This window comes from Phocoena sinus, chromosome 18 (genome assembly GCF_008692025.1).
Source record: "Phocoena sinus isolate mPhoSin1 chromosome 18, mPhoSin1.pri, whole genome shotgun sequence".
Classification (NCBI taxonomy): Eukaryota; Metazoa; Chordata; class Mammalia; order Artiodactyla; family Phocoenidae; genus Phocoena; species Phocoena sinus.
In genome coordinates, this window is record NC_045780.1 from 15,886,215 (window position 1) to 15,898,912 (window position 12,698).

At 50.8% G+C, this 12,698-nt stretch overlaps 1 protein-coding gene across 1 annotated transcript in view; it reads left to right on the forward strand.

The window, feature by feature from the left end:
- The window catches only part of ATP7B (ATPase copper transporting beta), a 75,569-nt gene that overhangs the window by 46,622 nt on the left and 16,249 nt on the right, over positions 1 to 12,698 (forward strand). Inside the window, 5 exon segments of the mRNA XM_032611250.1 lie at positions 1,431 to 1,592; positions 4,002 to 4,078; positions 5,493 to 5,667; positions 6,710 to 6,943; positions 7,665 to 7,756. Of these exon segments, the coding sequence (XP_032467141.1) occupies positions 1,431 to 1,592; positions 4,002 to 4,078; positions 5,493 to 5,667; positions 6,710 to 6,943; positions 7,665 to 7,756 (740 nt within the window).

The following is a 12,698-nucleotide window of genomic DNA, read 5'->3' on the forward strand; positions in this document are numbered from 1 at the left end:
ATGTATCCTGTTCGTTGCTATTGGGTTTTCCTTTGAAGCCAGTGACAAGGACCTGCTCGTTTTGTGAAGGAATGTCCACTATGTCAGAAAGTCGCAGGCGCGCGTCCCACCAGGTCCCGCCAGGCGCGTCAGGGTATCGGGAGGAGGAGGCAATGGCGTTGGAGGAAGAGGAATTGGAGACGGCAGCTGCCCTGAGCTTGTGGCTCGAGGGAGTCGAACAGGAACACTTCCGGTGAGGCCGAGAGGAAGCTGGAATGCCAGAGGCGTCTCGAGGCCCCAGGACGGGATGGGAGTGAGCGAGGCAGTCGGGGCCACCTTGTAGGCACAGGTGTGTCTACAAGGTACCTGGTGACCAGAGTGTCCCCAGGCGCTCAGTCCGGGGTGAACGCCGGGGGTGGTGCTGTTTCCAGGGCTGCTGGGGAGCGGAGGGACGAGGCGCTGGTATTGTTTCCTGTCTGCCCACTGCTGCCAGCGGCGCTAGTCAACAAATCATCGAGGACAGAAGATAGCCCTAGTATTTCGAATATGCTGTGTTCACAAACACTTCTGCGCAAAGCTCTTTTTGTGCAAATAAAGGGAGACTTAGAAGGAATCCACAAGGAATTGAATAACGCTGTTTACCGAAGTGAAAACTTCCTTGCTATGTTTAGTCAGTGCCATTAGCGGTAGGTAAGTAAATGTTTGAAGAAAAAGTACTGCGGACACACGTGGCACTTTGAGCTCCCGAGAAGTGGAGTTCTTTGCAGAGCAAATCCTTTGCTCTGGCTGGGCCTCGGTGTGTGCAGAGGGGCACAGTGTAGTACTCGCTGGGTTAGACCTCCAGGGCCCGAGGTGCGCATCTCTGCTCACACTGTGGTGTGGAAATCTAGAGCAAGACAATCAGTGGGGAAGGTGAAAACATCTTTTTGAACAATGTTTTTTTTCCTTATTACAGTGTCCTATAGTTGTATTGTCGTCACACGCTCAGGCATTTCATGTCTGTATTTAATTTGTATTCTGGGAAGTGCTGACCACTGATACTCAGAAGAGTGAGTTGCCCGGCTTGCCTAATGCATAGTACAGGGGTGGCTGGCTCACTCGGAACTGCTTTCTCAGTGCACACAGCACGGGGTGGCAGAAATGCGTAACCAGCACAGGGCGTAGAGTGCTGTGAAAGCCCGTTGTTAGCAGAGCTGCGAGTGGGGCCTCGGTCCTTGCCATCTGCTTAGTGATTGGTCTCCTGTACGTGCGTTGAGGAAGAACCACTGTTTATATCCCCTAGGCTCCTGCGGGAATGTCCGGGGTGAAAATCTTGCACCTGGGGGTTGTGAGTCCAGCATCTTGGGAAGGAGGACAGACTGGTGGCTGCCTGTTAACCCAACTCCCTGTGTGCCTTTGGTGGGATCCTCTGGATCCTGGGTCAGTGGGATCTTTGTCATCCTTTGCCGCAGATCACGGGGATGACCTGCACTTCCTGTGTTCACAACATAGAGTCCAAACTCACAAGGACAAACGGCATCACCTACGCCTCTGTGGCTCTTGCCACCAGCAAAGCCCATGTGAAGTTTGATCCTGAAGTTATCGGTCCGCGGGATATTGTCAAAATTATCGAGGTAAATCATTTATCAGAAGAATGTTGTACCCACCTTTTAAAACACAGTGATTTATAATCATCATAGAAAAATGAGCAAAATATAGCTAAGCGAAAAAAAAAAATCACCTAATCTAAAATCCTTCAAGATTTCCCATGGAAATAAGGTGACTCAACTTGTGAGCATTTAGTAAATATCAGGTAATTTGAGGGGGGAATCGGTGAATGAGTAAGAAAAAGATGGGGAGAAAAGGACATTATTATTGCTTTAATTTCAGATATTCCCTGAGAAACAGCAGTATTGCCAAGATTCCTGGCACATGGTATTAAATTGCCTAATTGTGGGAATTCCCTGGCTGTCCAGTGTTTCACTGCCAGCGGCCCTGGGTTCGATCCCTGGTTGGGGAACTAAGATCCCACAAGCCATGCGGTGTGACCCCCCCAAAAAAAAATTGCCTAATTGTAAGTTTTTTAAGTAATATTTACATCTGTGTCACGTATCTACAGACCAAAGGAATGTTGGTGTTGGGAAGAATTACACTGCGTTTGACCACTATACTAGGCCTCCTTTACAGGTGGAGAGTTTAGTCATTTCTCCTTTGGAAAATCAATCACAGTAGTTTTCTGTACTCCCACCCTCATCGTTCCCTCACTTTGTCCACAGACATTCTGTGTCCTCTCTCAGGTCTGTATCATACCACACCAGGAGAGGATGAGCATTAGTGGGGATCTGAATGGGTCAAGATGGTCAAAACCGAGCAAGATGAACTCATAACAACGAATGGTGAAGTTGAGCAGAAACTACTGCTTATGAAATTCAACATCTCATAGCAGGCTTCAAGTTGTTCTAAATTTTCGTGTGTGTGTGTGTGTGTGTGTGTGTGTGTGTGTGTGTGTGTGTGAAGAGAGATGCTGTCTCTTGTCTGGCCATGCAGAGCCCTTTGAGGTGCAAATGCTGCTACTGTTGTTGATACGGTGCCTCAATCTTAGAGGCAGACAACGCAGCTTCTGTATCAGATGAGGAGAGAGCCCCAAGAGAGGTTAGGAGACTTTGATCCCTGGTACCCAGCTAAAGGTTGCAGAGCTGGTGTTCCAACCCAGATCTCCTAGTTCCAAGCTCAGTGGGCATCCAGTTTCTGCCACCCCACGGGTCTTACAGAACAGTAGTGATAAGGCATTAATGAGGGAGAGAAGTCAACTGAGGCACCAATCCTTGCTGGCCTCCACCCAACTGCCCAGCCCACTGCAGTCCCCTGCTAGTTCTTACTTGAGGTATATTGCCAATGTCTGGCCCCCATTCTTGCATCTCTGGGGCATCTTTTCCTGATGTAATTGGGCTGGTATTAGTTGTAAAGGATTTGTCGTTAGATGGCCTTACATGCTCTTTCTTCCAACATAACTCATAATTTTTGTGTAAAATCCGAACATCAGAGTCCCAGGGCCCCTCTTTACATCGTGCTGACTGACAGGACATTTCCTGACAACCTTTCCTGGATAATTTTATACAGGGAATCAGAGATTTAGCGACCAGATCAAATAAGATAGAGAGGGTGGAGGAGCAAAACGGTGAAAGAATTGCTTGAGATAATCCCTGAGAAAACCAGATACTGCCGGAGCCAAGGTCTGCTCGTTGGGAGAGGCCTGGGCTGGAGCCGGGGTGGGGGGGCCTGCAGCTGGATTCAGAGCTTCCGATGATGCTGTAGCTTTGGACGGGAGTTTAATCCCTGACCTTCAGTTTCCTCCTACAGAGAGCGATACTCCCGACCGCTTGATACTGGGGAGTCCATAACTCACAGATCCCGAGTTTATAACTCAACATCGATCAGCTCAGGGTGTGCTAAGTCACCTCCCGGCATCTGCTGCCTTTGCCCACAGAAGGAGCAGCAGTTGCCGTGGAACCTCCGACGGGATCTGTACAGTGACGTGGGGACAGAAGTCGTGAGCGGAAAAACAAATACAGTCCTCTGAGGCGGTTTTAGATTAACTTTTTCTTTCTTTCTTTTTTTTTTTTTTTAAAAACTTGTTTTTTGTTGTTTTTTTTCTTTTTTAATGTATTTATTTATTTATTTATGGCTGCGTTGGGTCCTCGTTTCCGCGCATGGGCCTTCCCTAGTCGTGGCAAGTGGGGGCCACCCCTCATCACGGTGCGCGGGCCTCCCACCATCGCAGCCTCTGTTGTTGCGGAGCACAGGCTCCAGACACACAGGCCTAGTAATTGTGGCTCACAGGCCCAGCTGCTCTGCGGCGTGTGGGATCCTCCCAGACCAGAGCTCGAACCCGCATCCCCCGCATTGGCGGGCAGACTCTGAACCACTGCGCCACCAGGGTAGCCCTAGATTAGCTTTCTTATTTCCAAAGATGTAAAATGGTTTCTACCGATGCCTGTTTTAACCAAGTGCCTTCTTTCTTGTTTCCTCTTTCTAATAACAAGGAAATCGGCTTTCATGTCTCCCTGGCCCAGAGGAACCCCAGCGCTCATCACTTGGACCACAAGCTGGAAATAAAGCAGTAGGTAGAACACAGAAGATAAACTGTAGCTCTAAGGGCTGCCTCTCCCCTGGCCCGCCTCTACCTCATTCGGTGCTGATTGGTGTCCCTGCTACCTCCACCTTCCACGGCGCCTTCTGCTGAATTAGTTGCCTTCACCCTCGTAACGTTAATCCTCTAAAACAACGCTGTTCCACGGTACCTTCTGCTGTGACAGAAACGCTCTATATCTGCACTGCCCAGTATGAAATGCAGCCAGTGTGACTCAGGAAGTGAATTTTTAATTTCCCTTCATTTTAACTAATTTTAATTTAAATAGTTACCTATGGCTGGTCGCTAACAGATTGGACAGCACTTACGTTGAGAGGAAGGGAAGAGTGGGTTCTTTCTTTTATAGTATTTCAAGACTTTACTGGAGTGGGTCGAGATCTAGGATCCGAGGACAGGAATTACGGCCAAGTGGAAAGAAAATGGCTCGGGAAGCAGGAGACCTGAGCTCATTCACTGTTGCAGATGTTCACTCATTCATTCAACGAACACAAGCCCGCTGTTGTATGCAGGGCACCGTGCGGGGTGCTAGGGGTGAATAGGGTGTCACCCCTACCTTAGAGGGGCCCTTGGTTGGGCTGGGAAGAGTGGGTGAGCAATGATGCAGGTGGGTTCTGGGGAGTCTGGGAAGCTAACAAGCAGGGGACACACGATCTGAGCCTCAAAGAATGAGTGGAAGTTTGTCGGTCTGAGAGGAGTGGGGTAGGAAGCGAGGTCTTTTCGGGGCTTGCAGGCAGGGGCCTGGGAGTGTAAGACTCGGATCTCGCAGGCCCGTGGTCTTCAGATCATCGTTGAGGCTATGCCTCCTACAGCTTCCAAGAGCACTCGGTTGGAATTTTGTGGATGGTGAGGCTGATGTGAGACCATGGCTGTCACCTGTGACCCCGATTTCAAACTTCACCAAGGCAGCTGCACTGTTCACACTGACTCTATTTTAAGTAATAGTTTAAAAGTTGAATGTATAAGTTTATACTAATGAAACGTTCCTTTTATCTGTTTTTTTCTTGGGAGTCTATAAACGATTGCGGTTTGAAAAAAGAGCGGGAGCAGCCATAGGCTGAGGATGGTCCACCTCTTTGGGGCTGAGTTCTCAGTTTCTGGACCTCGGTCGCCTCACCTGTAGATTGCAGGTGCCACGTCAGCCACGGGCAGGCAGGGGCTGTGTCTAAACGTCTCTGGAGCATCCTTGCAGTGAAGTTTAGACCTTTGATGTTCCCCTCAGATGGCCGATGTAGGGAGAGAGCCTTGCTTTCACTTTAGCCCTTGGTGGTCTGTCCCAGACATGTGGCAGGGGCCAGTCTCAAACCAAGTCCTCGGGAGGGGACGGGGCCAGAAGCCAGGTGACCGGCGGTACCTGATATGTCGGTGTTGCTGTGTTTCTTTCCAGGTGGAAGAAGTCTTTCCTGTGCAGCCTGGTGTTTGGCATCCCTGTCATGGGTTTAATGATCTATATGTTGATACCCAGCCACGAGCCCCACGAGTCTATGCTCCTGGACCACAACATCATCCCGGGACTGTCCATCCTGAACCTCGTCTTCTTTATCTTGTGTACCTTTGTCCAGGTGCGTATCGGGGGGTGGGCACACCTGCCCAGCGTGCCTGTGTGTGGCCAGCAGGTGCTCTGTCCTCTTAGGTCAGCACAGCCCTTCAGAGCGCTCCAAGTGCAGCTTCGTTGCTGCTTTCCCACCACCCAGCCAGCTGCTGCTTTTTTCTGTCTTATGACCAGCTGGGGGGCGTCCTCTAACATGGGCAGTTCCACAGATGACCAGACTCCCCCTGGAGCAGCAGCCCCCTGCAGCAAGGCTTGGTGATCCAGTGTGTCTTGTTTGCCTATTGTTCAGCTGAATTCGATGTTAGAAGCAGCAGCTGGACCACCCTGGGGCTCATGCTGCTCTCTTCCACGTCTTGGCTTGAATGACTGAAACGTGGTCCTGAGGAATCATAATTTAAAAGGGGCAGGCTTCGTGTTACTTCTGCCCTGGGGACCGCATTAGCTAGCTGTATTTCTAGTGGGAAGTGTGCCTTCCATTTATTTTGGAATAGAAAATGAAACTCCTGACTTAATATTAGAATTAATTAATATTAATTAGGATTATCTGGGGGCAAGTGTTTATAGGCTCAATTTGGTTTTTCCAGATCTTCATCTGCATAGAAAAAAACACATATTTACGTGCGTATGTACGTGTGTGTATATGTTCACATACTATAGACACAGGCTTTCTTTTTGGCTGAAATAGGATAATACTAGATACACTGATTTATAACTGGCTTTTTCACTTAACCACGTACACCAGCGGTTAGGGGCCTAACACATTGTCTTCAGGGACCGCATAGCACTGTCCACAGTATGAACGCACCATGATTTCTTTCACCATCTTGAACGTTCTCCTACTGATGGACTTCTAGGTTGTCCAGTGCTCTGGGTCTTAAAGGTCTCCCTGGATCAGCCACTCCTGTGGTCAGAAGTCCTCTGAATCAGGAAGTACATTTCGTACACATCACTTATGGAGGAAAAAAGTCATGTCAGCGTCGAGGGGGAGCCCAGGGTATTTACAGTCCCGAGGGCCCTTGTCACAAAGGTCACTCTCCCTCACCACCTTTCAGTTCCTCGGGGGCTGGTACTTCTACGTGCAGGCCTACAAATCTCTGAGACACAGGGCGGCCAGCATGGACGTGCTCATCGTGCTGGCCACGAGCATCGCCTACGTCTACTCCCTCGTCATCCTGGTGGTGGCCATCGCCGAGAAGGCGGAGAGGAGCCCGGTGACCTTCTTTGACACGCCCCCCATGCTCTTCGTGTTCATTGCCCTGGGACGGTGGCTGGAACACGTGGCAAAGGTAACTGCAGCCTCAGGTTAAAGGAAGAACTGTTTCCTCAGTAACACAAACCTTAATTTATCTGAGCACCATGTTTAGAATTACTAATCATACACAATCTAGGGCAAGGCTTAAAGAAACATGAAACCTATGTATAATTAGGTGTTTTGACCACCAATCTCCAAACTGGTCTCTGCTTCTGAAATCCCAGCTAATCTGGTTAATTATTAAAACCTTTGTTCAGATGCATCGTGAAGTGGAAAGAACCCTGGATTTCGGGTCAGAGCTCGTACCGAACCTCTTGGTACATAACTGAGTGTGTAGCTTCCTAGTCTAGAAATCCACATTTCCACCATAGGGTCGTGCCATTTTTAGCACCCTGCATTGTTCCCAGATTTCAATGTATCCTAATATAAGAGAGTGGGACTCAGGTCCTAAAAGAAATTAAATTGAACCTAAAAGAAAACAGTCATTGGGCAGACTGGCATTGTTTCTTCAATATGAAATGTAATTCATAGAACTCAGTTGCACTATACACTCGGCGCGGGGATGGCACGGCTGCGTGTCGATGGGCAGTGAGTGACATCATCCCGGGAGAGCCCGCAGGCGTGCAGAGGGGCCGCGTTACGGAGGCAGCCTTTTCTTGCGGGGTTTTCTCTAACGCCAGCCTTGTGATTGATGGTCTGGGTTTGCACAGGCCAGCTTAGTATCGCTCTCATTCTACCTTCTGGTTATTTCTTAGAGCAAAACTTCAGAAGCCCTCGCCAAACTCATGTCTCTACAAGACACGGAAGCCACCGTCGTGACCCTTGGGGAGGACAACTTAATCATCAGGTGGGTTGTCTTCGTCACACATCCTTGATCGATTTAGATCAGCCCTGCGTGCTACACATCGCACACCTATCGTGTGAAGGACGTGACACTAGACCTGGTGAGGGCCGGCAAAGACGGTACATGTTAGGAAGATGCCCCATCTCAGTCCAGTTAAGTAAACAAAGCATTTATATACTAAAAGATAAGCAAGGGTTCAAGGGGGTGTATGTTTGCTAGATGATGAGTGAGAGATACAGGCAGTATTTCTGGAACTTAGGAGAGGAAGGCTCGTGGTGGTCAAGCAGAGCTTCACAGAACATGGAGTATGAGCTGGGTCTCGCCCACAGGATCTGGAGGATTTGGACAGGCTGAGAGATAGGGGTTCAATTTGCCAAAGAATAAAAATGGGAGAACTATTTTTCTTCTTTATCAGGTTGGCACACGTTAAAAACAATAATGCTCACTGTCGTTATTGCTGGGACTTATATGGCATTTACTGTTTGCCAGATGCTATACTAACCTGTTTGCATTTAATCTATCCAAGAAAAAGCTTTATGAGGAAGGGACTTTTACTACCCTTATTGTACAAATGCAGAGACTGAGGTTCAGAGAGGCTATGCAACTGGCCCAGGGTCACACAGGTATTAAGTAGTGGAATTAGGACAGAACCTACGCTGCTGGTTGCAGAGCCCGTGTTCTTTACACTCTTAAAGCGTATTTAATAACGTGGGCATTTTTACCAATTAAGGCTTCTGTGTTTCTCCGGTCAGCCTCATTTTCCTCTTCTAGGCAATGATTATTTCTAGGCCTCCCTCGCATTCCTGAAATCTCTCTGGACCCACCACTTTCCCCTTTAGCCTGTGATCTCACTTCTGACTTGAGAATAGAAACTGTGATGGGAAACCCATCAGTTTCCTGTCACTCAGCCTGCAAAGCTGCCTTTCCCCACCGCACCGGTGGAAGAAGAGGCATCCCCCCGCCGGGGCCTCTGCTTAGAGCCATCATCTGTCGAATTCTTACTATCCCCAGTGTCCCCGTCTCTGCTGATTCTTACCATCCAGTACGACCTACTCCGAACTCTCCCACCACTGAAGCAACCATCGGTGCCCCTCCCGCTGGTCCATCATACTCTTGCTGGTTTCCTAGAGAGACAGGCCCCTGAGGCCAAGGCGGGTCCCTTCCTTCCCGAAGGCCCCTGGGCGAACCTCTGTTGAGCCCGTGGGCCAGTGAGTGAGACGTGAGGATTGCAAGTTTCCGAGGCTCCGGCTGACCAAGCACAGCAGCACCGGCTTTTGCCTGCACACTGGTTTTTAAGTAATAATCAGAATTATGGTAGTGACGGCTGAGATTGGAGAGTTTGCCGTGTGCCACGTATGCTACCCAGCTCTGCGCGTAGATAATCGAATGTAACCCTGATGGCTTCCTCGTGAGGGGGCGCCTATCCTCGGGCGCCCAGCTCGGGAGGGAAGTACCTTGTCCAGAGTCCGTGGCAGGTGAGCAGCAGAGAGGGGGCTGGGCCCCTGGAGACACAGGCTCCTGCTAAGCCTCCGCTGCCCTGTCTCCTGGCCGGGAGGAGCCCGTGTGACAGTGCGGCTGGCTTGTGACCGCTTTGGTGGCTCTGCATGGTTGTGTACCTTGGCTGCCTTTTTCCTCATAAATTAATGACATGAGAGTGCCCGAGCTGTGCAGGCGTTCAGATTGGGGATTGAGCCATGAACAGCTGCGTTTACTTTCTGCCTTTCATTTCGAAGGGCCTGTGACGGCAGGACGCCAACCCCCCGGGCAGCTCCACCGATCTGAGTACAAGGAGATGAGGGTCTTTGCCAGAAGGCTCAGGCCGGCCGCGATGCGGAAGGAGGGCGGGGCCGCACCTGGCATCTCCCGGTTCTTTCCCACATTGTGTGCCTGGCTTCTGCCACCACGTGTGGTGGTATCACTTTTTAAGCTAGGAGCCAGAAGACCAGAGTTCTTTCTGGCTTTGCCTGAGACAGGCCACGTGCTTGGAGCTGGGTCCCCTCCTGTGTTTTGGAGTTCATGTCCGTCAGACAGGTGGGAGTGGTCACTCCTACCCCACCTTCCTGACGGGGTGCTCGGGCCGTGGTCCACCTGCCCTGCCAGGGCCAGGGCCGCTCTCTCGCTTCCTGTAACGTGGCATGTGCTGTGCCAGAGGCCCCAGGCAGCCTCCTGCAGGGCCTGGGCCTCTGCCGGCGTGGACAGGTCTGCGGAGCCTCCTGCAGGCCACCGGGGCTTTGCGCCTCAGCTGGCTCCTTTCAGAGGGACTCAGCCCGTCCCTCCCTCTGTCCCTCTGCCAGAGGCACGTGTCCATCCTCTCCGCCCGGAGTCTTAGGTGACAGGAGCATCTGCGTAGATGATCAGTGGTAGTTTCTTCCCTAGCTGCTACTTGCGTTTCCCTTTGTGCACTCTCTTCGCGCCCCTCATTCCTTAAATGTGGGTGATAGTCGGGGTTTCAGCGTTGGCCCTGTTGTCTTTGTGTTCTCCGACCTCGTGTCTTCATTCCCAAACCTACGTCAGATCTCAGTGGCTGTCCTCTGCAACCCCTTCCCTTCCCTCGTCCACACAGCTGGTCTCCGTCCTCTTGATTCCGGCTCCACAAGCTCTGGTGGCCCCGGCCGCTGCCCCTCCCACCGCTGCCATGCTTGTTCAGGCCACCGGGCTCTCTCCCCTAAAGCCCCGCAACAGCCCCTCCCTGGCCTCCTGCTCCAGCCTTGTCTCCTTCCTGATGTTTTCCACATGCAAACTATCCAGCTCTTGGAGGCACAGATCTGATACTCTGTAGCTGCCAGTCCTTCAGAGGTTTAGGATAAAGTCCGCATCCCTAGACGCACACGTGAGACTTGGCATCTGCGCCTGTGCCTCCTGGGCTCAGCCTCTGGTCCTGACGTCCCTCCATCTCCTCCCAGCCACCCCACTGGCGGGTCCCAGGAGGAGGCGCCCCTGCACTCTCCCACCCCGCCGCCCTCCAACGAAGGCCTTTCTTCCATCCCCTTTGCCTGATCCCTTGTCCCCTGGTCAGACTGCCTTGTCCTCTGGGGCCTGGAGCACTTGGTGCCTCCAGTCGTCCTGGGACTACATAGCAGGCGCTCAGATCCTCACTAGTTGAATGCATGAAATGACTGTCAGATGTTAAAGAAATGCATCATACATGTGCGTGCGCTTGACACTGTGAGGCCTGCACAGCGGGTCCCCAATCTCCCACGTTGAAGTGTTCTTTTTCTTATAATTAGGAAAACGGAATTATACATGTTATATAGCCCAGTGACCCTTCTTTTGTAAGTTTTTTCTTCGTCTTTTTGCTTTGTGTTAGATGAGGCAGGAGAGTAGAGAAGAGGGGACAGGTGAGGTGAGCAGGCTGCCGGCAGAAACCCTCAGAGCTGAAGAAATGCTCGGAAAAAACTGTATTCCCACAGCTTGGCGTTTGGGGGACATGAGCTTCTGAAGCAGAAATGGGACTGGGAACTCACCAGAAGGAGCCACCTGCCCCCCTAGAGGGCTGTTCCCCATAAACTCAGCTGTTCAGAGTAAGAAAGATATGGTTAATTCAGATTCAAAGGGGAAATTCAGTTAGATGAAGCAGAGATGAGCCTCACTAACGATTTCTTAGAAAGACACCCAGTGGACATTTGAGGCAAGAATCACGATTTTTAAGCAAACATTTTAAAGCTTAGGAGTCAGGTTATGGGAGAGGAGGCTCTGCCCACAGCCCTGTCGTCACCTCCTTTCTACGGGAGCAGCTGCTCCTTCTTTGACACAGGCTTCTCTTGCCGCGGAGACCTCTGTGGACGGTAAATTCCAGGCTGTGCAGATGGGCCTTGGAGGGGAGTTTTGGAGCCTGGGCGTCTCCATCTCTGGGAGACTTTAAAAAGAAGCAGAGGATATTCTCGGTTGTAGAGATCCTCCCCTTCTTTTCATTTATTGTCCCCCCAGCCACCAAACAGATTTAGACATCTGTTCCCAGCACGCAAGGCTCAGACTGCTGCCCGCTTCCCCTTTAAAGGTCTCTCCTTTTCCGTGCTCCCTTTCTTTTATTGTGGCCATTACTGAACTTAAATAAACCAGCTTGACTTTAGTTATTAGGTCATAGACCTGAGAGTTTTGTCCTGTGTGTAACCCCAGCCCAGCACAGTGCCTGGTACATAGAGGCCGGTCAACAGTGAACACGTCCGTCAGGTGATGGTCAAAGTCACCAGCACTGACTGTGCAGCGGGCCCTGCCCTCGGTGCCCACAGGCAGCATCTCAGGTCAACCTGGGAACAAATAGGGGTGACTGTCACCTACCTCACGTGGTTTGGGGAGGATTCCTGTCAATATCGAGCACAGCACCTGCACTCAATACATGTCTGGTTTTCCTTCTCAGGTAAGGTGGCTTTTTTGTGCCCTCTCTCTGTGATAGTTTAAATGTAGTCTTTGTAGAATGAAAGGAAGGCATAAAATAACCTCAGAGCCCCGCTTGCTCTACGCCCCTGCTTTTCTGACTTTCTCCCCATTGGTTCATAAGCCAACGTTACATATACAGTTAAGTAAATTTGGTCCCTGTGACGCTTTCAGGGAGATGCTGCCAAAGCCATCCTCGCTCCCTGGATGACTCTATTCCTGTCGTCCCCTCCTGTCCCCCCATCTGTCTCTCTCGCTCTCTGTGGGACCGTTCTCCCCGGCAGACAGTTCACACATACTCACAATTCACAATTTCATGTCTTAATGCACATGCTCTTCTACTGCTGGTTTTCTCTTCTCTTTCACACAGAACTTCTTTTGAACGTTGTCTTCGGCTGCTTTCTTGTTTCCTCACCTCCCAGCCCCTCCTCAGCCCGTGCCAGCCAACCTTGTCCCTCCACCGGTTTCTGAGATCCCTTTTGCCAAAGACATCACGTCATTTCCATGAACCAAATCAACCACTGCTCTTATTTAATCATCACTGCAGCCTCTCACCAGCATCTACCCCCTT